This window comes from Panthera pardus, unplaced genomic scaffold (genome assembly GCF_024362965.1).
Source record: "Panthera pardus isolate Hobbes unplaced genomic scaffold, ASM2436296v1 HiC_scaffold_20, whole genome shotgun sequence".
Taxonomy (NCBI): domain Eukaryota; kingdom Metazoa; phylum Chordata; class Mammalia; order Carnivora; family Felidae; genus Panthera; species Panthera pardus.
In genome coordinates this window covers 24,240,277-24,263,967 of record NW_026526766.1, presented here as the reverse complement: position 1 = coordinate 24,263,967, position 23,691 = coordinate 24,240,277, and the positions used below count along the sequence as shown (strand labels likewise).

At 41.1% G+C, this 23,691-nt stretch overlaps 1 protein-coding gene across 2 annotated transcripts in view; it reads left to right on the top strand.

The window, feature by feature from the left end:
- Positions 1 to 23,338, top strand: part of FRMD3 (FERM domain containing 3) — a 310,724-nt gene extending 287,386 nt beyond the window's left edge. Inside the window, exons 14-15 of one of the 2 annotated variants that reach the window (XM_019423562.2) lie at positions 17,893 to 18,351; positions 23,115 to 23,338. In XM_019423562.2, coding sequence (XP_019279107.1) covers positions 17,893 to 18,351; positions 23,115 to 23,128 — 473 coding nt within the window. In that variant the 3' untranslated portion in view covers positions 23,129 to 23,338. Of the gene's footprint in view, positions 1 to 17,892; positions 19,635 to 23,114 lie in introns of those variants that run through there. The other variant, XM_019423561.2, reaches the window with a different exon arrangement.
- Positions 23,339 to 23,691: the final 353 nt, after the last annotated feature.

Here is a 23,691-nt window from a genome sequence, read left to right as displayed (position 1 = left end):
GAGACAGGGAGACACAGAATCCAAAGCAAAGGTCCAGGCTCTGATCTGTCAGCACAGAACCCAACGCAGGGCTCAAATCCATGGACTGCGAGACCATGACCTGAGCCAAAGTCAGAATTTAACTGACTGAGCCACCCAGGCGCCCCAGCACTTTGACTATGTCTTGCCACTCTTTTCTGGCCTGCAAAGTTTCTGCTGAAAAGTCAGCTGATAGTCTTATGGGGTGTCCTTTGTAAATATTTAGTTGCTTTTCTTCTTACTGTTTTTAAGAGTCTCCCTTTATCTTTTTGGCATTTTAATTATTAATTGTCCGGGGGTGGATCTCTTTGGGGATCTCTTTGTGCCCTGGACTTGAATATTTGATTCTTTCCCCAGGTTAGGGGAGTTTTCAGCTATTGTTTCTTCAAGTAAGTTTTCTGTCCCTTTCTCCCTTTCTTCTCCTCCTTCTGGGACCCCTATACCGTGAATGTTAGCACAGTTGATGTTGTCCCAGAGGTCCCTTGATCTTTAAAATTCTTTTTTCTTTTTGCTGTTCAGCTTGGATGAGTTCCATTACCATTATCTTCTAGTTTGGATGATAGCCATATGAAGTTGTACACTTAACCTTGATGGTAATATCTAAAAGGGCTGTGTGCTCAGTTTCTCAAAGTAATAGAATGCTCTTTTCAAAGAACAACTGGCAGCACTTTAAGGGACACTAGTGACCACAGAGCTGAGTTGAGCAGTGATGCAGTAGCATATTGGGCCATGCATATGGTTGGGACTCTAAGGGAGAGGGTCCAGAATGACAAGACCAGGCAGTTCTGGCTACCACAAATAAAGGTGAGATTTTGAAGATGACAGAGGTAGCTCAGAATCACTGGATGAGAACCAAGAGAGTGTGGTCTCAGAGGCCGAGTAGTCAGTAGGAGGGCAAAAAAGAACACACATTGTCTTTAGCAATATGGTTGTCATTGGTGATTCTGGTGAGACCCATTTCAGGGGGTTGGTGGGGGCAGCTGACTGCTACAATGTAATGACAAGGACTCAGTGAATCATCCCCTTGAATTTTAGATATTGAAATTGCCCCAAATGATGGTAAGACAAAGAGTGTTAAAATGTTCAGCTACTCTTAGAGACATGGCCAGAAGTTTGGTAGATAATGACCATAAGAAGTAAGATTTGGGGGCGCCTGAGTGGCTCAGTTGGTTAAGCGTCCAACTTTGGCTCAGATCATGATCTCACGGTTTGTGAGTTTGAGCCCCGTGTCGGGCTCTATGCTGACAGCTCCGAGCCTGAAGCCTGCTTCAGATTCTGTGTCTCCCTCTCTCTCCCTCCCCTGCTCCCTCTCTGTCTCTCTCTCAAAAATAAACATGAAAAAAAAAAGAAGTGAGATTCGGGTGCATAGATGGGAAAAACATTAGGATTTTCTGTGTGTGTGTGTTTAAGTGTTCAGTCGTCCATACTTTCCTGAGTCACTGGGATGACTCTTCGTGGGTTTTAAATAGAATGAATGGGCAGCCTCCCAAGGATATTCAGAGGCATCAGGTACATTTCTAGTATGAGATCTTTTGCAGTGTCCCTGCCTGAAAGGGAAAAGTAAATCTGAAAAAGTAAATGTCATTCTTAGGATCTTTTCTTTAAACCTGTGGGATATGAGCTTCACTTGAAGGATTAAACTTTATCCCCAAAAAAGGAAAGATAAAGGAGTCACATAGGAGGTCAGTGGTATACTTTTTTACCACGTTTTGGAAGTCTGCATGCTGCTTAATGTGGATAGAAAACATTTTAGGGACTGACTGCACATGCAGAAATGTAGTAAATTTTAAAGTTTATTTTCTCTCCTCACAACAGCAAGTGGTGTGTGTGTGTGTATATATATACATATATATATATATTTTTTTTTTTTTTTTTTTTTTTTTTTTGGTTTCTACTCTGGCCATGCTATAACCACAGATCTGACATATAATTAGGTGACTGTAAAATTTGATTAGGCAAACCCTTTGAGAGTGAAAAGGAAACTTTAATAACGCTGCTAGGACAACAGGCATACAGTGGGACTGTTCTCGACACATGGGGACAAATGATCATCCTACATATGATGACACTGGTCTTAGCAAATGAAATTGGGCCAGTAACAGAGAAGACTCTTCCTCCTTAGTTACAAATTGATCTCTCTGGGCCTCTCAGACCCCTTTTTCTTCAGGCAACATGGTGGTTTGGAACCAGCTTTGGGTCAGACTGGCTTGGGTACAAACCCCTGCGTTGTTGCTTCCTGCCTTCCTGATCTTGCATAAGTCACTTAACCTCTCTGGGCCTTAGTTTCTGTATCTCCTCTTATGCATATCACATGATCATGTGCTTAGAATGTCCAGCCATGTAAAAATTTATTAAAATTCTTAGTGCCTTTGTCTTCTCTTCCTCACCCACAACATTTTTCAAGAGCTAAAGGAATAGTAGCTTTGCTTATTATATACAGGTGATTGGTCCTTGCAGGAAAGTACATGTATAGTTTTAAGTGGGACATTTTTTTAAAGTTTATTTATTTTGAGAGAGAGAGAGAGCGCGCGCTCACAAGTGGGGGTGGGACAGACAGCAAGGGAGAGAGAGAGAATCCCAAGCAGGCTCCACACTGTCAGTGTGGAGCTAGATGCGGGGCTTGAACCCATGAACCATAAGATTGTGACCTGAGCCGAAATCAAGAGTCTGATGCTTAGGGGCACCTGGGTGGCTCAGTTGGTTAAGCGTCTGACTTCAGCTCAGGTCATGATCTCACGGCTGGTGGCTTTGAGCCCCGCATCAGGCTCTGTGCTGAGAGCTCAAGAGCCTGGAGCCTGCTTCGGAACCTGTATCTCCCTCTCTCTCTCTGCCCCTTTCCCGCTTGCACTCTGTCTCTCCAGCTCTTAAAAATAAATAAACATTTCAAAAGAATTAAAAAAAAAGTCTGATGCTTAACTGACTATGCCACCCAGGCGCCCCTTAAATGGGATACTGTTGGCAGACTTAGACTAAGAGCAACACAACATTGGAGCAGGAAAGGTCCATTTTGCAGATTAAAACTCCAAGACCTACAGAACTGAAGTGACATGCCTAAGGACACACAGAGTTCTGGCTCAGCTGGGAAGTGAATCCAGGTTCCCAGAGTTCCAGGCCATTGTTCTTCCTATCTGTCCTACTTCCCAGAAGTGGAGTGATGACCTATTCCCTTCCTGTCCCCCACTCTTCCTTCACCCTTCTTGTCCCTGCCCTCAATTTAAGACTACAGCACAACTCCCAGAGCCAGTATGGCTATGTTGATCAACATAAGTAGCTTAATTAGAAGCCTCAAAAAGGATGATGGTTCTGGTTATTAGGCATCAAATACGCAACCTCTGTAGGGACCTGTCCATTTTGTGTGTGCATAAGCAGTGGCTGTCATCCCTTTCAGATCCAGTGTTCTCATTTGAGAACAAAGATTTTATAATGCTCTATGATCCTGAGATGAAACTCTGACAAAACACAGTCTACTTACACATAGCTTTAAAAGTCAAATTAATGCTTTAATTGTAATGTTAGGAGAAATTAGAAGAAAGTAATTTATGGGGTGCTCGGTCAAGCATCTGACTCTTGATTTTGGCTCAGGTCATGATCTCACGGTTCATGACCTTGAGCCCTGCATTGGGCTCCAAGCTGTCAGCTTGGATTCTCTCTCTCCCTCACTCTCTGCCACTCCCCACACTCACATGCGTATGCTCTTTCTCTTGCTCTCTCTCTCTCAAAATAAATAAACTTAAAAAAAAAAGAAAGTAATTCATAATAAAACAGTAAGTCATTCCAAAGGTTTTTATTAAGTATGACTCAGTGGGAGGCAGAATGGAATGGGATGCTGGTACCTATGTGAATGCAATGGCGGGACATGGGCACCAAGGGCACCACTCACAGATGTGTGAACATATGCTACTACGTAGGCGTCTTGGACACCTTAGATATTCAGGATGGAAGTGATAGGATATTCCGATCAGAAACTCGTCAAAAAAAAAATTCCTTCAGTTTACCCAGTGGATGTATGCATGAAAAATTCAAAAAAAATACACTTATCATACCCAAATGCCTTAAGTTTGAGTATAACACAGAGACAGGTTATAGTTTCAGATCATTCTGGTAAGTTTTTGCCGAGATGGGTAATATTTGATAGGACATCTGAAAGGCATATGGGATGCAAAATTATTACTCATTTTGTGGGACCATCCTGCACATCCTCGACCCTCACCCGTTAGATAACGCTGGCCCCTCTAACCATTGTGACTCCTAAAAATAGCCTCTCTGATTTTCTAAATACCCTCCTCCCTGACAAATGGCAGTACCACTTTGTGTGTATCTTTACTCTGTGTGGTTTCAGGGGCATTCTGTAGTTGGGAATCAGCACAGGGTGACTTGGAGTGCCTCACAGGGAACCAGAATGGTGGTTCCCAATGGTGCCATTTTTTCCCCAAAGCTTCCAGCACCAAGAAAGGTGTGTTGCTCACAAGGTGAATGTCATGAGGCCAATGGCAGGGGTGGAGAAAGGAAAAGGCTGTAGGAGTTATCTCCTGCAAAGTGAGCCAGTTTGGTTTCAGCCAGTGACAGCAACAGCATCGGCAGATTCTAATAGAAAAGTTACTGCCAAGTGGGTTTAAAGTTTCCCCAAGTAATCCAAACTCCAGCGTCTTTGCTAATGAAGTTAGTGCAGATAAATGCACATGACAGGGGATCCGTTATATTATGATATCACCACATTGCCCCTAAAGGGAATTCTCATTTTTCTTTTCTACATACTTTTGAGCCTTTTCGCAAACTCGTGAGATAGTTGGGGATTACTATTAGCTTCATTTTAAGAGGCTTAATCTGTTGACCACTGATACTGCATTGCTTCATCACAAAGATCATCACACACAGGCAAACCAGATACAGACCATTAGTCAGTCCCTTAACTCTTTTGTATGCACACATGCTGCTGGTAATCTCTGCTCTATTATTTGGATTCGGTCGTATGCTCAGTTAATGGAGGGGCTGATTTCTGAATGTCAATGTGTGCAATACTTACTCCGTTTTTATCTGCCACTAATTTTTCTGTGTATGTAAAAGGTCTGTTTTCCCTTTAGCAATGAGAGGAATAACAACATTTTCCGTAACAGCATCTGTTAGAATCCTGCTGAGTAGGTTGTTTTGTGGTGAGTGGCTTATCTTTAGGAAGTGCCATCACATTGGGATTGTGTTAACGGTGTTATATGGAATAGGCAGTGTGCAACCTGCTTGACTATACATGGCAGGCACATTGCCTGTTTATCATCAGTGGCCGGTCGTTTCCATCAGTGTCTTTTGATTCTTGCTATTTCACTTAATAGAGTATTTCTTCAAATTGAATAATGACAATAATGGCATTAAAACATATTATTGTACTAATGTATAATAGTTAATATTTATTGCACATTTCCTATGTGTTAGAAACTTTACAGCCATTATCTAATTTTAATTGGGGCAGCATAATTATATAAACTTGAAAGCTATTTCCTTTTCCTCTATTATTGTCATTTCTAAAAATTTCATCAGCCATTGAGCTTTGTGAATATATTCAGGAAACTTTTCATATTTGGATGAAGTAAAAATAAATTTAATAAAGGAGTGTAGATAAATCTTACTAATTTCCAGTATTTCTGGTATCTTTGGATATTATTTTTTTTAAGTTTATTTATTTTGAGAGAGAGAGCGCAGGATAGGGGCAGAGAGAACGGGGAAGAGAGAGAATCCCTAGCAGGCTCCGCACTGACAGCACAGAGCCAGACGTGGGGCTCAAACTCACAACTGTGAGATCATGACCTGAGCTGAAATTAAGAGTTGGATGCTTAACTGACTGAGCCACCCAGACACCCCTGGTCTCTTTGGATATTCGTTAGAATTCACCAGAAAAGGTGGATAGGAAACTTTAAGCATGTAGCATATAAAGAAAACAAAAAATACAGATAGGCAACCATAACATAATTCTCCTTGTGGTTGACAACAGTGGACTTTTTAGAAAAATAACCTACATGGTGATAAAATGATATTGCTGGATGATAAGAGCAAATGTAGCCTAGTGTTCTTGGGTAAGATAGTAACATCTGATTTCTATAGGTTTTCTTTTTTTGCCATAGATAACACCTTTGCATCCATAATTACATTGAGCCCTCCCTCCAGCCTTATGAGGTAGGTGTTACTCCTGTGTTCTAGGGAAGCAACCTGAGTTCCTAGACTATTAACTTTTAATTGAAGTTACTTAATAACTAAAGTCTCACAGGTAAGTGACAGCGCTGGCGTTTAAACCCAGGGTCGCCTAACCTTTGTATCGTCTCCTTACCACTCTACCCTGGCAACCTTAGTTACAGTTCGAGCATAGACATGAAGGGAAAGTAATATGAAACTCCAGACATCTAACAGTAGTGGCTAGAAAAATTAGGAAAGAGAAGAAAGCACTTATTCCCTTGCCTACTTCCTCCGTTCCAGGAAAATAAGTGAATACTCCTGTGATTGAGATCAAAGTAGTAGAACACTTGGGTGACTTTGAAACATCAGCAGTTTGGCTGATTTGGTCACAGCAGCTGTTGTAGACAGACAGCCTATTGCCAAAAAGGACCCACAGGCACATTTTGTGTGAGCTGTATGGGTGTGTTTTAAAATTGGAATTTTAAAGCTTTCAGATGAAGCTCAATATGGTCCATTTTCCCCAGTCCCCAGCACTTCCTATTGTCCCACACTCATTCACCTTAAGTACCTGCCTGGCCTGTGGAGCCACTGGCCTTTGTGACCCTGTATTAGTTGCTGTGATTCTGTCTTCCCCAGAAGCTACTGCCTTCACCTTTTGCTTATGCTCTACTTTTCGTCCTTGTATCCTGTACTTCTCAAAAGAAAAATAAATGAGTGAAGGGGAGTCAGGAGCGCTGGGAATAGGGACTGAAATTTTACATAATGTGGCTAGAAAAGGCCTCACTGAGAAAGTGAGATTTGTTCAAAGACCCGTGAAGAGCGAGCGAGTGTGAAGCAATCTGGAGGGAAGAGTGCTCCAAGCAGACGGAACGGCAGGTACAAAGGCCCTTTGGTGGGAGCACAACTGGCATAGCTGAGGGACAACAGGGCATCTGTGTGGCTGCAATGGAGTGAACAAAGGAGAGAGCCATAGGGGAACAAGGTCAGAGAGGTTAGGAGGGAAGGACACAGCACACTGAGTAGGGACTGTAAGGACTTGGCTTGTCCTGGCCACGGGAGAGCGTTGAACAGCATGGCATAAACCGCCTTATGCTTTCATGAGGATCAGTCCAGCCGCTGTATTGATAGGGGCCCTAACATGGGCATGGGCTGAAGCAGGGAGATAAGATGCTGGGGCAGTAATATAGGTGAGAAAGGACATAGCTTGGACCGGGGTGGTAGCAGTGGAGGTAGTGAGAAGTAGTCTGATTCTGGATATGTTTTAAAGGTAGAGACATAGAAGCTGCTGATAGGTACAGTGTGGGTGTACATAGAGGAAACTCAAGGTTTTGGGTGTGAGCAAACCCACCCAAAGGTGGGAAGGCATTGGGGGGGGTGGGGGTGGAAGAATGGCATTAATTTGCCATCAGTTAAATACTGCAGTCTGAAGACATGAGATTTCCCTTACCCTCGTGTTATAGGAGAAGGATGTGGAAAGCAGAAGACAGAGGGAGAAGACGTTGTGTGTTAGGAGATGTGAGGAGGAAAAAACATACATGGGAGATGCTGTTAGTACAAAAAGTATGGAAGATCTGTGTGACCACAGGAGCAAAGAAAATAGCCAAAATAACCAGAATGGGAATGGTCTTTCTAGAGCAGTAATATAACCTATATCTAATACATTATTTTCACTACTCTCCTGAAGAGGAAAGTACACGGACCCTCCTTCTGGGGATATGGAATACCAGATATGTAAGGATTTAACATTTCACAATCCTAACGCTTGTCATGTTCCTCTACACTGTGAATATTTTCTCCCTTCAGAGAAATACTCTTCATGGAGTATTATATGGTACTAGGAAGATTATGGCTTGCATTTACTTTTTTTAGTTTTATTGAAGTGAAATTCATGTGACATAAAACTGACCATTTTATAATTTTTTTTTAACATTTATTCTTGAGAGACAGAGACAGAGAGGCATGGGGGGGGGGGGGGCGGACAGAGAGAGAGGGAGACACAGACTCAGAAGCAGGCTCCAGGCTCGGAGCTATCGGCACAGAGCCTGACATGGGGCTCGAACTTACGAACCTTAAGATCATGACCTGAACTGAAATCAGATGCTTAACCGACTGAGCCGCCCAGGCACCCCAAAACAAACCATTTTAAAGTGAAGAATACAGTAGTGTTTAGTTCCTTCACAATGTTTTACAACTAACACCTCTGTCTAGTTTCAAAATGTTTTCATCACCCCGAAAGGATGAAGCCTATTAAGCAGTCACTTATTCCTCTCTTCCCTCAGCCCCTGAAACTGTAAGTGCACTTTCTGTATTTATGGACTGACCTATTCTGATACTTCAGATAAATGGAATCATATATTATGTGACTTTTTGTGTCCGTCATCTTTCACTTAGCATACATTTTTTGTTTCATTCATGTAGCATGTATCCATACTTCATTGCCTTTGTGGCTGAATAATATTCCATTGTATGGATATACCATATTTTTTTTGTTTATTTTGAGAGAAAGAGACAGAGAGAGTGTGTGAGCAGGGGAGGGGCAGAGAGAGAGGGAGAGAGAGAGAATCCCAAGCAGACTCTGCACTGTCAGCACAGAGCCCGACATGAGGCTCGATCCCACAAACCATGAGATTGTGACCTGAGCCAAAATCAAGAGTCAGACATTCAACCGACTGAGCCGCCCAGGCACCCTTAAACACACCATATTTTATCTGTACAACCACTGATGGGTTGCTTCCATCTTTTAACTCCTGGAAGAGTGCTACTGTGAACATTTGTGTACATGTATTGGCTTGAGTAGTTGTTTTCAACTCTTTGGAGTATATACATTGGAGCAGAATTGCTGCATCAGATGGTAGTTCTATGTTTAACTTTTTGAGGACCTGCCAAACTGTTTTCCACAGCAGCTGAACCATTTTTAAACCCCCATTGGTACAAGAGTTCTAATTTCTCTGCATTTCTTACCAACACTTGTTATTTTCAGGTTTAAAAAATAGTCACCATCCTAGTGGGTGTAATGTGCTTTTTGTGGTTTTGATTTGCATTTCCCTAATGACTAGCGATGTTAAGCATCTTTTCGTGTGCTTGTTGGACCTTGTATGTGGCTTACATGTTTTATGGTATTGTTCATATACATTGCTCAGTGCTATCATAGCAGCTATCAGGAAATATCTGAATTTTGAAAGATACAACCAATAATTCACTTCTGCACATCTTCTCTCCCCCCCCCCCCCCCGTTTTATTGGGATATAATTGAAATACATCACTGTATAATTTTTAATGTTTATTCTTGAGAGAGAGAGAGAGAGAGAGAGAGAAGCATAAGTGGTGGAGGGGCAGAGCAAGAGAGGGACACAGAATCTGAAGCAGGCTTCAGGCTCTGAGCTGTCAGCACAGAGCCTGACACGGGGCTCGAACTCATGAGCTGTGAGATCATGACCTTAGCCAAAGTCGGATGCTTAACTGACTGAGCCACCCAGGCACCCCACATCACTGTGTAAGTTTAAAGTGTACAGCATAATGGCTTGACTTACATATGTTGTGAGATGATTCCCACAGCAAAGTTAGCATATACTGTCTCATACAGATATGATTTTTAAAAACCAAAAATTCTTTGTGATGAGAACTCTCAGCATCTGTTATCTTAATAATTTTCATGTGTATAATACGGCAGTGTTCCTATAGTCTTCATGTTTTACGTTATATTCTTAGCACTTTATTCTATAACTGGAAGTTTGGACCTTTTAATCCCCTTCCTCCAATTCCCCCAATTCTGAGCCACTACCTCTGGTAACCACAAATCTGATTTATTTTTCTGTGTTTTCTTAAATTCAATTCCTAAGACTATACATGACCGTTGTTTCATGTGCCTGTTGGCCATTTGTATATCTTCTTGGAATAATGTTTATTCAGGGACTTTGTCTATTTTTAATTGGATTATTTGTTTTTGGGTTTTTTGTTTGTTTGTTTGTTTGTTTTTTTGCCATTTAGTTGTAGTTCTTTATATATTTATATACTAACTCCTTATCAGATAGATGGTTTGCAAATATTTTTCTTCCCATTTTGTAGGTTGTCTTTTCAGTTTGTTGATTCTTTTCTTGGGAAGAACTTTTTAGTTTGACATAGTCCTACTTATTTATTTTGTTGCTTGTAACTTAGGTGTCGTATCTAGAAAATCATTGCCAAGACCCATGTCAAAGAGCTTGCTTCCTGTGTTTTCTTCAAGGAGTTTTGTGGTTTCATGTTTTTTGTCTGTCTTTAATGCATTTTGAGTTAATTTTTGTGAGTGGAGTAAGAACAACAGTCTAGCTTCTTTCTTCTAAATGTGAATATCCAGTTTTCCCAGCACCATTTTATTGATGAGACTGTCTTTTCTCCATTGAGTATTCTTGGCTCCCTTGTTGAATACTATTTGACCAGGTATGCTTGAGTTTATTTCTTGGCTGTCAATTGTGTTCCATGATTTTTTTTTGTCTGTTTTTATGCCAGTACCATTCTGTTTTGATTACTATACGTTACTGAAATCAGGAAGTGTGATACCTCTTGCTTTATTCTTCTTTCTCAGGACTGTTGTGGCTATTCAAGGTCTTTTGTAGTTCCAGATAAATTTTAGGATTGTTTTCTCTACTTCTATAAAAAATGCCGTCAGAATCTTGACAGGTATTACACTGAATCTGTAGATAGATTTTGGTAGCGTTGACATTTTAACAATATTAATTCTTATCCATAAATATGGGATATCTTTCTGTTTGTGTCTTCTCAATTTCTTTCATCAGTGTCTTGTAGTTTTCAGGGTAGAAATCTTTCACCTTTTTGGTTAAGTTTATTCCTAAGTATTTTATTGTTTTTGATGCTATTGTAAATGGGATTGTTTTATTTCTTTGTCAGATAATTCATTGCTAGTGTTTAGAGATACTACTGTTTTTTTGTGTGTTAATTATATATCCTGTAACTTTACTGAATTTGTTGACTGGCTCTAAAAGTTTTCTAGTTGAGTCTTTAGGATTTTCTATTTATAAAATCATGTTATCAATTAATAGAGACAGGTTTATTTCTTCCAACTCTGATGCCTTTTGTTTATTTTTCTTGCCGGACTGCTCTGGCAAGGATTTCCAGTACTATGTTGAATAGGAGTGGTGAGAATGGCACCTTTGTCTCGTTCCTGATCTTAGAGGAAAAGCATTCAGCCTTTCACCGTCGAGTATGATGTCAGCTGTGGGCTTATTGTATGTGATCTTTTTATTATGTTGAGGTACACTCCTTCAGTACCTGATTTGCTGAGTGTTTATCATAAATGGATGTTGAATTTTGTCAAATGCTTTTCTGTGTCTATTGAAACAAGACGTCTTCTTTCATTCTGTTAATGTAATGTATCACACCGATTGCAGGTTGAAACTTCCCAGGTATAAATCCCCCTTGATTGTGGTAAATGATCCTTTCAATGAGTTGCTAAATTCAGTTTGCTATTATTTTACTAAGAATTTTTGCATCTATATTCATTAGGGATGCTGGTCTGTAGTTTTCTGGTAGTGTTCTTTTCCGGCTTTGGTGTCAGGGTAATGCCAACCTTATAAAATTATACATGAAAAAGGAAATGTTATAACTTATACTGTAGATTCTGTCTCATGTAAGAAGGATTAACCCTGCTTTCTTTTTGTTACCATGATATGCTAGAAATATCTTTTCCATCCTTTCACTCTCAGTCTATGTTGTGTCTGTAATGCTAAAGTGAGCCTCCTGTAGGAGGCATATTGTTGGATCTAGCTGTTTTTATCCAGTCAGCCATTCTGTGTCTTCTGACTGGAGAATTTAATCTGTTTATGTTTAAAGTAGTTATTGCTAAGTAAGGGCTTACTATTGCCGTTTTGTTAATTGTTCCTTGTTCTTATCCTGCTCTTTTTTTCTTGTTGTTTTTAATGTTTTGGTGTCTTGTGGTATCAGTAGGCTTTGATTTCTTTATCATGTTCTTTTGTGTAATTCCTACAGATTTTTCCCTTGTGACTACCATAAAACTTACATAAACTATCTTAAAATTATAATACCGTATTTGAAAATAATAACTTTAACAGAATTCCTAAGCTCTACACTTTGACTTCTGCTCCCTTTCACATTTTATGGTTACAGTTTACATATTTTTATATTGTGTAATAAGATTTTATTTATGATTTTTATTGTTTTTTACCTTTTACTAAAGGCACATGAATTATGTTCCACCTTTACCATACTACACAATCTAACTTTGACTGTATTTTACCATTACCAGTGAGTTTTACACTCCCTTTTTCATTTTTATGATGTTAATTAGTGTCCTTTTATTTCCACTAAAAGAGGTACCTTTAGCATGTCTTGTAAAGTAGGTCTAGTGGTAAAGAATTTCCTCAGCTTTTGTTTGTTAGGGAAAGTTTTTATTCCTCTTTCATTTCTGAAAGACAGCTTCACTGGGTATAGCATTTTTGTTTGACAGGCTTTTTTCTTTTGATCGCTTGCATATGTTATCCCATTCTCTTCTGGCCTGAAAGGTGTCTGTTGACAATCTGCCAATAGTCTCATTGGGTTTCTGCTGTATGTAACTTCTCTTTTCTCTTGCTGCTTTTAAAATTCTTTGTCTTTTGGGGGCGCCTGGGTGGCTCAGTCGGTTAAGCGTCCGACTTCAGCTCAGGTCATATCTCACGGTCTGTGAGTTCGAGCCCCGCATCGGGCTCTGTGCTGACAGCTCAGAGCTTGGAGCCTGCTTCGGATTCTGTGTCTCCCTCGCTCTCTGCCCCTCCCCTGCTCACGCTCTATCCCTGTCTATAAAATAAAAACATTAATTTTTTTTTTTAATTCTTTGTCTTTCACATTTGACAAATTATATGACTGGGTGTTGCTCTATTCAGGTTCAACCTCTTTGGGGTCCTATGAGCCTCTTGGGTCTGAATGTGTATTTCTCCCTCAAGGTTTGGGAAGTTTTCTGCCATTGTTGCTTTTTTAAAAAATTATAGTTGACACACAATGTTACATTAGTCATAGATGGACAACAGCGATTTGACAACTCTATACATTATGCTGTGGTCACTGCAAATGTAGCTACCATTCACCATGATACAACACTATTACAATACTATTAACTATATTCCCTATGCTGTACCTTTTATCTCTGTGACTTGTTCCTTCTGTAATTGGAAGCTTGTATCTCCCACTCCCCTTCACCCATTTTGCACACCTTGCCCCTGCAGCCATCAACTTGTTCTCTGTATTTACAGGTCTGTTTCGGCTTTTTGGTTTTGTTTTTTATATTCCATGTATAAGTGAAATTATATTGTACTTAATGTCCTTGGGGTTCACCTTGTTTGGCACTATGTGCTTCCTGTACCTGGATGTCTGTTTCCCTCCAAAGGTTAGGGAAGTTTTCAGCTACTATTTTTTCAAGTCAGTGTTCTGCCCTCTCTTCTTCTGGGACCCTTATAATGTGAATATTTGTTTGCTTAATTTTGACTAAGAGATCCCTTTACCTATACTCACTTTTAAAAATTCTTTTTTGGGGGCATCTGGGTGGCCCAGTCGGTTCAGCATCCGACTTCAGTTCAGGTCACGGTCTCACAGTTCATGAGTTCAAGCCCCACGTCGGGCTCTGTGTTAACAAACAGCTCAGAGCCTAGAGCCTGCTTCAGATTCTGTATCTCTCTCTCTCTCGCTCGCTCTCTCCCCCTCCCCTGCTCATGTTCTGCCTCTGTCTCTCAAAAATAAAATGTTAAAAAAATATTTAAAAAAATTTTTTTTTCTTTTTGCTGTTCAGGTTAGGTGCTTTCTAATCCTGTGTCTTCCAGGTCACTGATCTGTTCATTCTTCTGTATCCACTAAGTTACTATTGATTTTCTCTTGCATATTTTTTCATTTCTTTGGTTAAGTTTGGAGTTCAACTCTTTTCTCCAGGCCAGCAAGCATCTTTTTAAAAAAATTTTTTTAATGTTTATTTTTGAGAGAGAGAGAGAAACAGAGCATGAGCATGGGAGAGGCACACACAGAATTGGAAGCAGGCTCCGAGCTGTCAGCACAGAGCCCAACCCCAGGGCTCAAACTCATGAGCCATGAAATCATGACCTGAGCTGAAGTCAGACACTTAATCGACTGAGCCACCCAGGTGCCCCAATATGTTGATTACTGTAAAATCTTTATCAGATAGATTGTTTATCTTCATTTCATTTAGTTCTTTTTCTCTGATTTTGTCTTGTTATTCCATTTGGAGCATATTCCTCTGTCTCCTCACTTTACTTTGTGTTTATTTCTATGACTTAGGTGGCAAAACTGCCTCTTCTAAATACAAAAGAATGGCCTTGTGTATGGTTGTCTCCTGTGTGTTCCTGATTACTTTGGCTGGCTCAGCTGTGACCAGTATGGACTGGGGTTCGCAGGGCTCTTTGTGCTGAGGGCACCCTGGCAGAACAGCTGAAGCTGAAGTGGGTACAAGCCAGGGGTCCTGGGGTGCTCACACAGGGTGCACCCTGGTGCCTGGAACTGAGGCAGGTACTAGCTGGGTGTTCCCAGGGTGCCATCTGGCTTGGGTGGCTGGACCTGAAGCAGGTGTGAGCTTGCCCTAGCAAGTCAGCTGGAGCTGAGGTGTGGGCCCAGGTGTGGGCCTGCAGTGCAGGGTGCTTTGCTCCTGTGATACCTTGGTGAGATGACCGGAGCTATCGTGAGCACTGATTGGGCATGCCTCGGTGTGTGCTGTGCGGGGGCCACTTTGGTTGGACAATTGGAATGGTGTAAATTAGGGTCCCAGGCCTCACGGACCCTGCTGCCATCCATGCTACCAAGATGGAGGGAAACTGTAAACCATGCTAGTCACCAGCCCCTCTGACCTGGAGAGAGTTCCAGAACTTGCCTGACATTTGGCAGAGTTCTAGAGCTGGATCCTTTATATTGTTGTTGCTCTTTAAATTTTTTTTTTTTAATGTTTATTTTTGAGAGAGCGAGCAAGTGAGCACATGAGCAAGTCGGGGAGAGGCAGAGAGAGAGGCAAAGAATCCAAAGTAGGCTCCAGACTGAGCTGTCAGCACCCCGACATGAGGCTCGAATTCACAAACCAGGAGATCATGCCCTCAGCCGAAGTCAGATGCTTAACTGACTGAGCCACCCAGGCGCCCCTGTTGCTTTTTTAAACCACAGCTCTTTTTGTGTGCCCCAGGGCATCCAGGACTGGTATGGGCTGGGTGCCTAGGGCTCCCTGAGGTGGCAGCCTGGCTATTCTATCCAGACCCTGCTCCCATCTGTGCTATAGAGATGGCAGGGGAATGTAAACCATGACAGTTGCCAGCCCCTCTGATCCAAAGAGAGTTCTAGCAGTTCTGTTGCCATCTGGCAGAGTTCTAGGGCTCGATCTTTCATATCGTAGCTGCTCTTTTAACCACAGCTTGTTTCTGTGCTGCAGTGAATCTGCTCCTGGTCTCAGTATTAGCTCTCCCCTGTGTAGTTGGCAGCATCAGGGGTAGGGGTTTCCTTCATTACAACGTCTCCATCTCTCTTGCCATTCTCTATGTGTTCTAGTGTGTTGTGCAGAAGCTATTCATTCATCCCGCCATTCTTCAGGAGGAACTGCTCTGTAACTAGCTGTAGATCTGGTGTGGAGGTGGAGGAAGTGAGTTCAGGGTCTTCTTGTATCTTAGACCAGAAGCCCAGCCATTGTTGCTTTAAATATCCTTTCTATCCCTTTTTTTCTCTTTCCCTTCTTGGATTTCCATAATGCCAGTATTGTTTCTTTTCATTTTATCCCATAAGGTCTGTAGGCTGATCTCACTTTTTCATTTTTCTTGCTTTACTGACTGGATAATTTGAAATGTCCAATCTTCCGGGTTGCTAATTCTTCCTTCTGCATAGTTGAGTGTGCCTTTGAAGCTCTCTATTGAATTCTTCAGTTCAGTTACTCTATTCCTCAGCTCTAGGATTATTTATTTTTGAGAAAGAGACAAAGTGCGAGCAGAGAAGGGGCAGAGAGAGAGAGAGAGGGAGACACAGAGTCTGAAGCAGGCTCCAGGCTCTGAACTGTCAGCACAAAGCCTGACGTGGGGCTCAAACCCACGGTCTGCTAGACCATGACATGAGCCAAAATCGGATGCTTAACCAACTGAGCCACCCAGATGCCCCTAGGATTCTTTTTGATGGTTTCTGCTTCTTTGTTGAACTTGTCATTTTGTTAATTTTTCATTTTCCTAATTTTGTTTAGTTAGCTGTGTGTTCTTGTTCACTAAACCTCTTTAAGAGGATTATTTTGAATTCTTTGACAGTTCCCAGATCTCTATTTCTTTAAGGTTATTAGCGCTATATTAGTTTCCTCTGGGGCAAAGTTGCCTTTTTGTGATTATTAATTCCTTACTTTGGTATCTGCAAGTGGTAAGTAATCTCCTCTCTCAGACTTTGCAGGTTAATTTTGGCAAAGACAGTTCAACAGTTAGCTTGGTTTGGATTTCTGGACTGGTCTACCAGTAACATCTTTGAGCCTGCTATTATGGACTATTTGGGAGCATGGCAAGGGTTTAAGCTCTGAGATCATGGGTGGTTAGGTGTGCTGCCAACTGAGAACAGCTTGATAGGACTGCTGGCTTGGTGCCCGGCCCAAGTGAGGCTGTACGATGGGCACCAGAGTTTCCTAGATTTTCAGGGTAGGCTTACTGGATGGTCAGGACTCGATGCAGGACTCAGCAGGGAAGGTAGGGTTATGAATTAGCTTCCTTGCCCTGCTAGGGCAGCAGGATGGGATGCAGGACCTGCATAGTTTGTTCTCTGGGGGCCTGGATTAAGCAAGAGTGTGCACTGGAAAGCCCAGGCAGGTGAGGCCACTAGTTTTGCTCTGCATTCAAGTGCCACTGGGAGTAGGGCTGTTGAATGGTCTATGCAACATCCGACGTGTGCTGGTTAGGCTCCATGGTCAGGCGGGCTTAAAATTTTCAGCAATGAGTGGGGCTATGAATTAGTTTCCCTGCCCGGACACGGCAGGGGAAGCAGCTCAAAGGCTAGTAAGGCTCTTTGTTGTCCTCACTCAAGCTGACTCATGCTGCAGTTTTTCTGGCCAACAGGGCTCCTTGCTTTGCCCTGAGGGCAGTCAGCCCTGCCCACCTACCCCTTAGCTTGAGCACTGCTGAGTACGGCAGCTTCCAGGTGTTCTCACCAGCCCTTCCTGTCACATGGGTTTGGGGACTACTCTCCATAGCCATTAGCTGTGACTCAACCCAATGGGCATCCATTTCAACATAGAGAATGTTAAAATGTTAAATGAAGGGAGCAAGGTACAAATTTGTGCATACATGATCGCAGTTATCTAAATCTCGAAACCACTAACTTGTACCTAGAATATGTAAAAATAGACTATCATTGAACAGTAGATTCTATAATCTGTCATGCAGTGAAGTACTATATAGTGTTGACTTCTAAAAGACACCGCTCAAAATTACAATAGTGGTTTATTGTCATCTTATTCTCGCCGACATGGCCCAAGCTGGAAGTTTGCAGACCATAACCGCACACACAGATATTGCCAACCATTGGTTATTTGGGGTTTAGCATGTTGACCTTAAAGTCATTTTTTGTAACAGACCCTGTTAAAATTAGGATTCCACAGAATAATTTCCTGAATTCCATTTTTTTCTCTTTTTTTGGTTGGTTTCCATCTACAGATCTTTGTGGGGGTGGGGTAGGGAACCCACAACCTGAAATATAAAATTAAGGGTAAAAAATGTCTCTTTACAGGTATTCCCTTACCCAAAGAAGACATTTCTGCCCCCTTGATCTCTAGCTCGCCAGTGAAGGAAGCCCGGGAGTATGAAAACCCCCCAAGTGAAGAGGAAGATAAAATAAAAGAAGAGCCCTTGACCATCTCTGAACTGGCATACAACCCGAGTGCCAGCCTGCTCCCCACCCCTGTTGATGATGATGAGATTGACATGCTCTTTGACTGTCCATCAAGGCTGGAGTTGGAAAGAGAAGACACAGATTCATTTGAGGAACTGGAAGCAGATGAAAATGCCTTTTTGATGGCCGAAGAAGAAGAGCTGAAGGAGGCTCGCCAAGCTTTGTCGTGGAGCTATGACATTCTGAGCGGCCATATTCGGGTGAACCCACTGGTCAAGAGTTTTTCCAGGCTCCTTGTGGTGGGCCTGGGGCTGCTGCTCTTTGTATTCCCCCTGCTCCTCCTCCTTTTGGAGTCAGGTATTGATCTCTCCTTCTTATGTGAAATCCGCCAGACGCCAGAGTTTGAGCAGTTTCACTATGACTACTACTGTCCTCTAAAGGAGTGGGTGGCTGGCAAAGTAAACCTCATTCTCTACATGCTGGGTTGCTCATAAAGTTCATATCTCATGTGACTAAGGGCTATATTCAATACTAGTGATTTGTTTTTTTGGTTTTTTCAGCAACTACCTGGTTCCGAATGGTCATGGGGCCATCAACAGGTGTTCGTTACTCATAACTGATTATTAAAAACTTTAAGTTAGCTTTCCATAATTCACTGCAGCTAAGTAAGTTTAAGTCAAATGCAGTTATTTTAGTTCTAGGTCAGGAAGATGGCCTTTAACCAAAAATATGTTTATTTTTTAGTATACTACAGACATACTCTTTATCTATTATATCATAATACAGAATACATTGCGCTGAATTAGATTTCCTCCTTTTTTAATAGTTAGCACCATTATAAGGTTCAGAATCAGAATTTTAGTAAAAACCCAAGAGAAAGTTTTTGAATATAATCCTTAGTGAAAACAATGTCCTCTAACCGATGCCTATACAACTAAATTTATGCTGGGCTTTTGTTTTCTGTTTTTTTAAAACTATTTTTATGTGTTCAAAATATTTTGGTAAATTTTTAGCAAAAAAAAAAAAAAAGAAGCCTCCTGGAGTTATTTAAGTGTACAGATTGTAAGACTAATGCACAAAGGGTATGTCGGGAATTTTTTAATGTTTTGGCACTGGTTTGTTTTTTAAAATATTTTTGGCTGAACAATTACATAATTTGTTACCTTCAGAGGAGATAGAAAATAGGTAGGAAGACACTGTAGTAAGTAAGCTCTTAAAATGGATGATGGAACTAGAGGATGTAGAAACTAAGAACACTCAAGCAGATACTGGGTAGTCTGTTTTTCAAAGTATTTGGACCAGAAGACTTACTACTTTCATTTGCATTCTGTCCATAATATTTTGGTTGGGGAAGCAGAACGTTTTTAAAAGAAAGTGAAACTAAAGGAAAAAAGTTAAAAGTTATGGTAGTTAATCGCACATGATCGTACATTAACCCAAGAGTGGAAGCAGATGGGGATGGGGCAAGTGGCAAAACAGGAGTTCTGGTGAGGCTGGTACGCAAGTGGTGGCAGGCAAACCAGCTTTTCTGAAAGCGGTGTTGATGCATGGTACTGGATGATATAATGTGTACTTGCTGTTGAGTTGACACGAATATGTTTAAGTGGATCTAAATAAAAGTGGAGAAACTTTAAGGCATAGTTTTTTGGTCCCTCATGCCATTCATTTTGATTCTGTGGAAGAAATTTCAAAAGAAGTGTGTGTGTGAGAAGGATGGGGGGAGGATTTGAAAAGAATGGATTTTGACTTATTGATCATGCTGATGATCTTCGTTTGTGTTGGCCATTATATTCCTTTTTTTCTTAAGATCTTAACTCATTCATAATTGGGGCTCCCATTAAGAAAGTAGAATGGATTCATTAGGTGATCCACCATTTCAGCCTGGGTGAAATAGTAAAATGACTCCCTAGCCAGATAGCAGAGGGGACAAATGTTCTAGTACCTTCCTTCATACCATTAAATCCACAACAGAAAGACAAGTACTCTGCATGGGGAGGCAACAGATCCTACCAATACCGCGGTATAACTGAGAAAGAAAAGGGTATGGAGTTTAGGGCATTTGGGATTTCTCCTTGGATTGAGAATGTTCCAATCCCTTCATTTACAAAGAGATTGGATGCCCATATTCTCTCCTAAACTGTAATAGATGCTTCAACTCTATCATGAGCCTGATTTCCAAATTGGCCATTCCTGTCCTACTCATTCATGGAGCTCTGAGCACTGTATTAGACATTTAAGTTTGAAAATAAGTTTTAAAAAGTCTGCTCATGAAGCCTTCAGTTGAGCAAACTATAATACACATTTGCTATTAAGTTTGTAGGGTGTTTTCTCTCACGTGCTTTCAGTGATTTATTTTGCTTTTTCTTGAAGAATCTTTATTGCCTGAAATTTGATTGGTAGCAATAGATTTTCTAGTTTATTTTGGAAGTTTTCAAAGGTTTTTACTCCCCTTTGTTATGACTTCCAAGTCATACTTTCTGACAAAAAGGTACCCAGTATAGTCTGCACAAAATTAGTCCCCCTTGTCATCATGCTTATCATTTCCTTTGAGGTTCTAACCATAACAAACCTAGCCCTTGCCCTTTTAAAGTAATATTAAATATTTTTTTAAATCATGGAAGTAATATATTATTGCCCATCATGAAACCCTGAACAATATTGACAGGATAAATGCCACACACAATCCAACCATGCAGATTTATATTAGGGAGTAACAAATTACTTTTAACATTTCCAGCTAACATCTCTTTCAGGCAAAAAACATCGTTATTGAATAGAAATGTTTTTTAAGTGAAGGAGTTAACAGAATAGGGTCTGCTGAATTTAAGCACTAGCCACCAAACATAAAACTTGGATCCTGAAATACCTTTTTGCCAGAGTGGCATCAGCCTTTTAGAAATATCCACTTAAGTTTTGTTAGGAGACAGTCACCAGCTGCCTGAATCAAATGAGGAGAAAAGTGCTTCCAAGGATGGTGAATTTATAACATAGTGAGATACAGAATTCAAAGCAAGTGTGTGAGTATATGTATATTCCATATTATTGGTATAGATATGTTTATATATGAATCTGTATATATGTGTGTGTATTTTTATACACACAACTGACATGCCTTTCATACACAGTTGTGTTTATTTTTCCCCAATTGAGGAGTTTGTAACATATTATTCTTTTTCCCTCTATCATGGTGGATAAAACCCACAGTCTCAAGCTTTCAATTTTCCACAGTTCAAACAACTGTGTGTACATTTGTGGTTATACATACACACATATATGGCAAATACATATACACACACAGTCTTGTCTTTAGTGCTAATGCAAGTTGATCATGAAAAAAATGTAGGTAAAGTATCGTGTATTTCTGTCTGTGCTTGGAACATACTGTAAAATGTTATGTATTTGGAATATATTTTGTGGTTTGTCTAATATTTATAAAGACAACTCTGGGAAGAATTCAAAAGTTGATTTCATTGAAATACTAGAGATACTGGGGCCATGTGACCTGTGATTGGAGCCTTATCTTTGTATAGTGAAATCTGCATTTCTATGTCAACATCCAGATTGTTTTATATGTTAATATGGTGGCAGGAATCCCTAATAAAAATACTCTGGGGAAAAATGTTTCTGCAATCATTTAGTTTTATTCAAAGGAGAGTTGTATAAATAGCCTATTGGAAACTACAGAAAGGTGCCATATTTGACCATGAATGAGGTCACCCTTGAATGGTGATAGTATGAAAAAACAAAACAAAACAAAAAGCAAAATTACAAGTAATGGATGGAATCAACCCTTTGCAGAAATCACTCAGGCTAAAACCAGGAATATTGAGTGTACTGAAAATGCACCCAGATGTAAAAGATAGCTATAGTCTAATTAATGGCATTAAGATAACTAGAGAAATAGCAAAGCATGGAAAAAAACAGAAGAGAGGGTTCTTCATTACAGATAGGAGGAAGGATTGCAGGATGTTAAAAAATTGGTAGGTAGTCATTTCTGGCAGAAAAGGGTGCTTTCCTGTGCCAGAGAGAGCCACGTCAGATGCAACACTTGCCATGAAACTTCTGTTCATGGGCTCTGGAAGAATCTTATTATTCTATTCTTATCTTCCCTTCCATACAGCATGGCCTAAAAGGCCCTCTGCTTTGGTTTGACACAAAGCTAACAACTCCATACCTGATTGCTAAATCAGAAGGTGTTTCTGTTGAAGCAAAAAGGGCGCTCTATAGGAACACCATAGACGTCAAGCCAAATTGTACCTCAGCTGTGGTGGCCTCAAGTCTGTCATTCTGTTTTACTCCGATAAAATGGACATATAAAACTCTATTAGTTTTAGGTGTAGAACGTAATGGTTATATATACGTATATGTTGTGAAGTGATCACACATGAAGTATAGTCAAAATCCATCACCTCACAGAATTATTTAATTTTTTTTGTGATGAGAACCTTTAAGATATACTCACTTAGCAACTTTCAGTACAATATAGTATTGTTAACTAGAGTTCCCGTGTTGTATGCTACGTCTCCAGGACTTATGTATCTTATAAATGGAAGTTTGTACCTTTTGACCACTTTCATCCATTTTGCCCACCTGAGGGTGGGGAGTGGGGGAAGTCTGTCAAGTTCTTACTCAGCAGTCGTCAGAGGTCAGGCTGTAGAGTACAGGCAAGAAAAGAATTCTGTGGTTATTATTCAGGCATGAGGTGACTTAGGGACCTATGGTCCCAGCTCTAGCTGCCATAGCTCACAACTTTATTTGGCTTAGTGTCTACAGACTGGAAGGTTCACACAAGGTGACTCTGGGCTACTTATTCCTTGAGAAGTCCAGTCTCCTGACCCAACCTCATCTCTTGGGAGAAACCCTTTTCCTTATTCCTATAGTCTTTGCTTAGCCCAACAGGGAAAAGATCTCTTAACCACATTCCAGCCTGGAAGGAAAGTACTGGGGAGAAGGTTCCACCTGTGGGGTGACCTCGGGATGGTTGTGGTTGATGAATTTGAGACTCTTTGGGCCATCTGTCTCTACTGGGTGGAGATAATGTATTAAAAGTCCCTGCTTACTTGTCCTCCTGCTTCTTCTCTCTCTCTCTCTTTCTCTTGGACCTGCTTTTGGGCTTCCAGTCTACATGCAGTAAACAGACCCAGCAGGACCAGCCCGTGGTGGGCCCAGCCAGGACTCGGCTCTCCACACACCAGCCTCGGTCTGTGATGGGGTGGGTAAGTTTGGCGAGCCCCGCCCAATGGGCTCAGCTGCCATCACTTCAGAGAGGACAAAAGAAGCCTCACTTGGGTCTCAGATCCCAGCTGTGCTCTCCAACCTATTAATAAAACTGATTTTAATCCTCTCTTGGCCATCGTGTCTATTGTCTACTGGGAACTGGGGTGGTGGCTGGGGGCGAGAGTCACACTAAGCACACTCCAGAATATTGAGGATCTCTGCAACCCGCAGCAGGGGAAGAAAGGACAGGGCTGCCTCTGGCTGGACCTCAGGCATCAGGGGATGTCGGCCACTGACACTGGCCTTGCCAGGCCCTGCAAGTGAGTGAGGGGGCTTGAGACTTAGTAAAGAACAAAAGGTTAGTTTCAACCAAGCATCCCTATTCTTTACCTGTAGCTGATGCTTTAACCAAATATCTCCTTGGAAAGATAACCAAGGCCACTTTCCCGGTTGTAAAGAAAAACTTTTAGTAGGACAAGG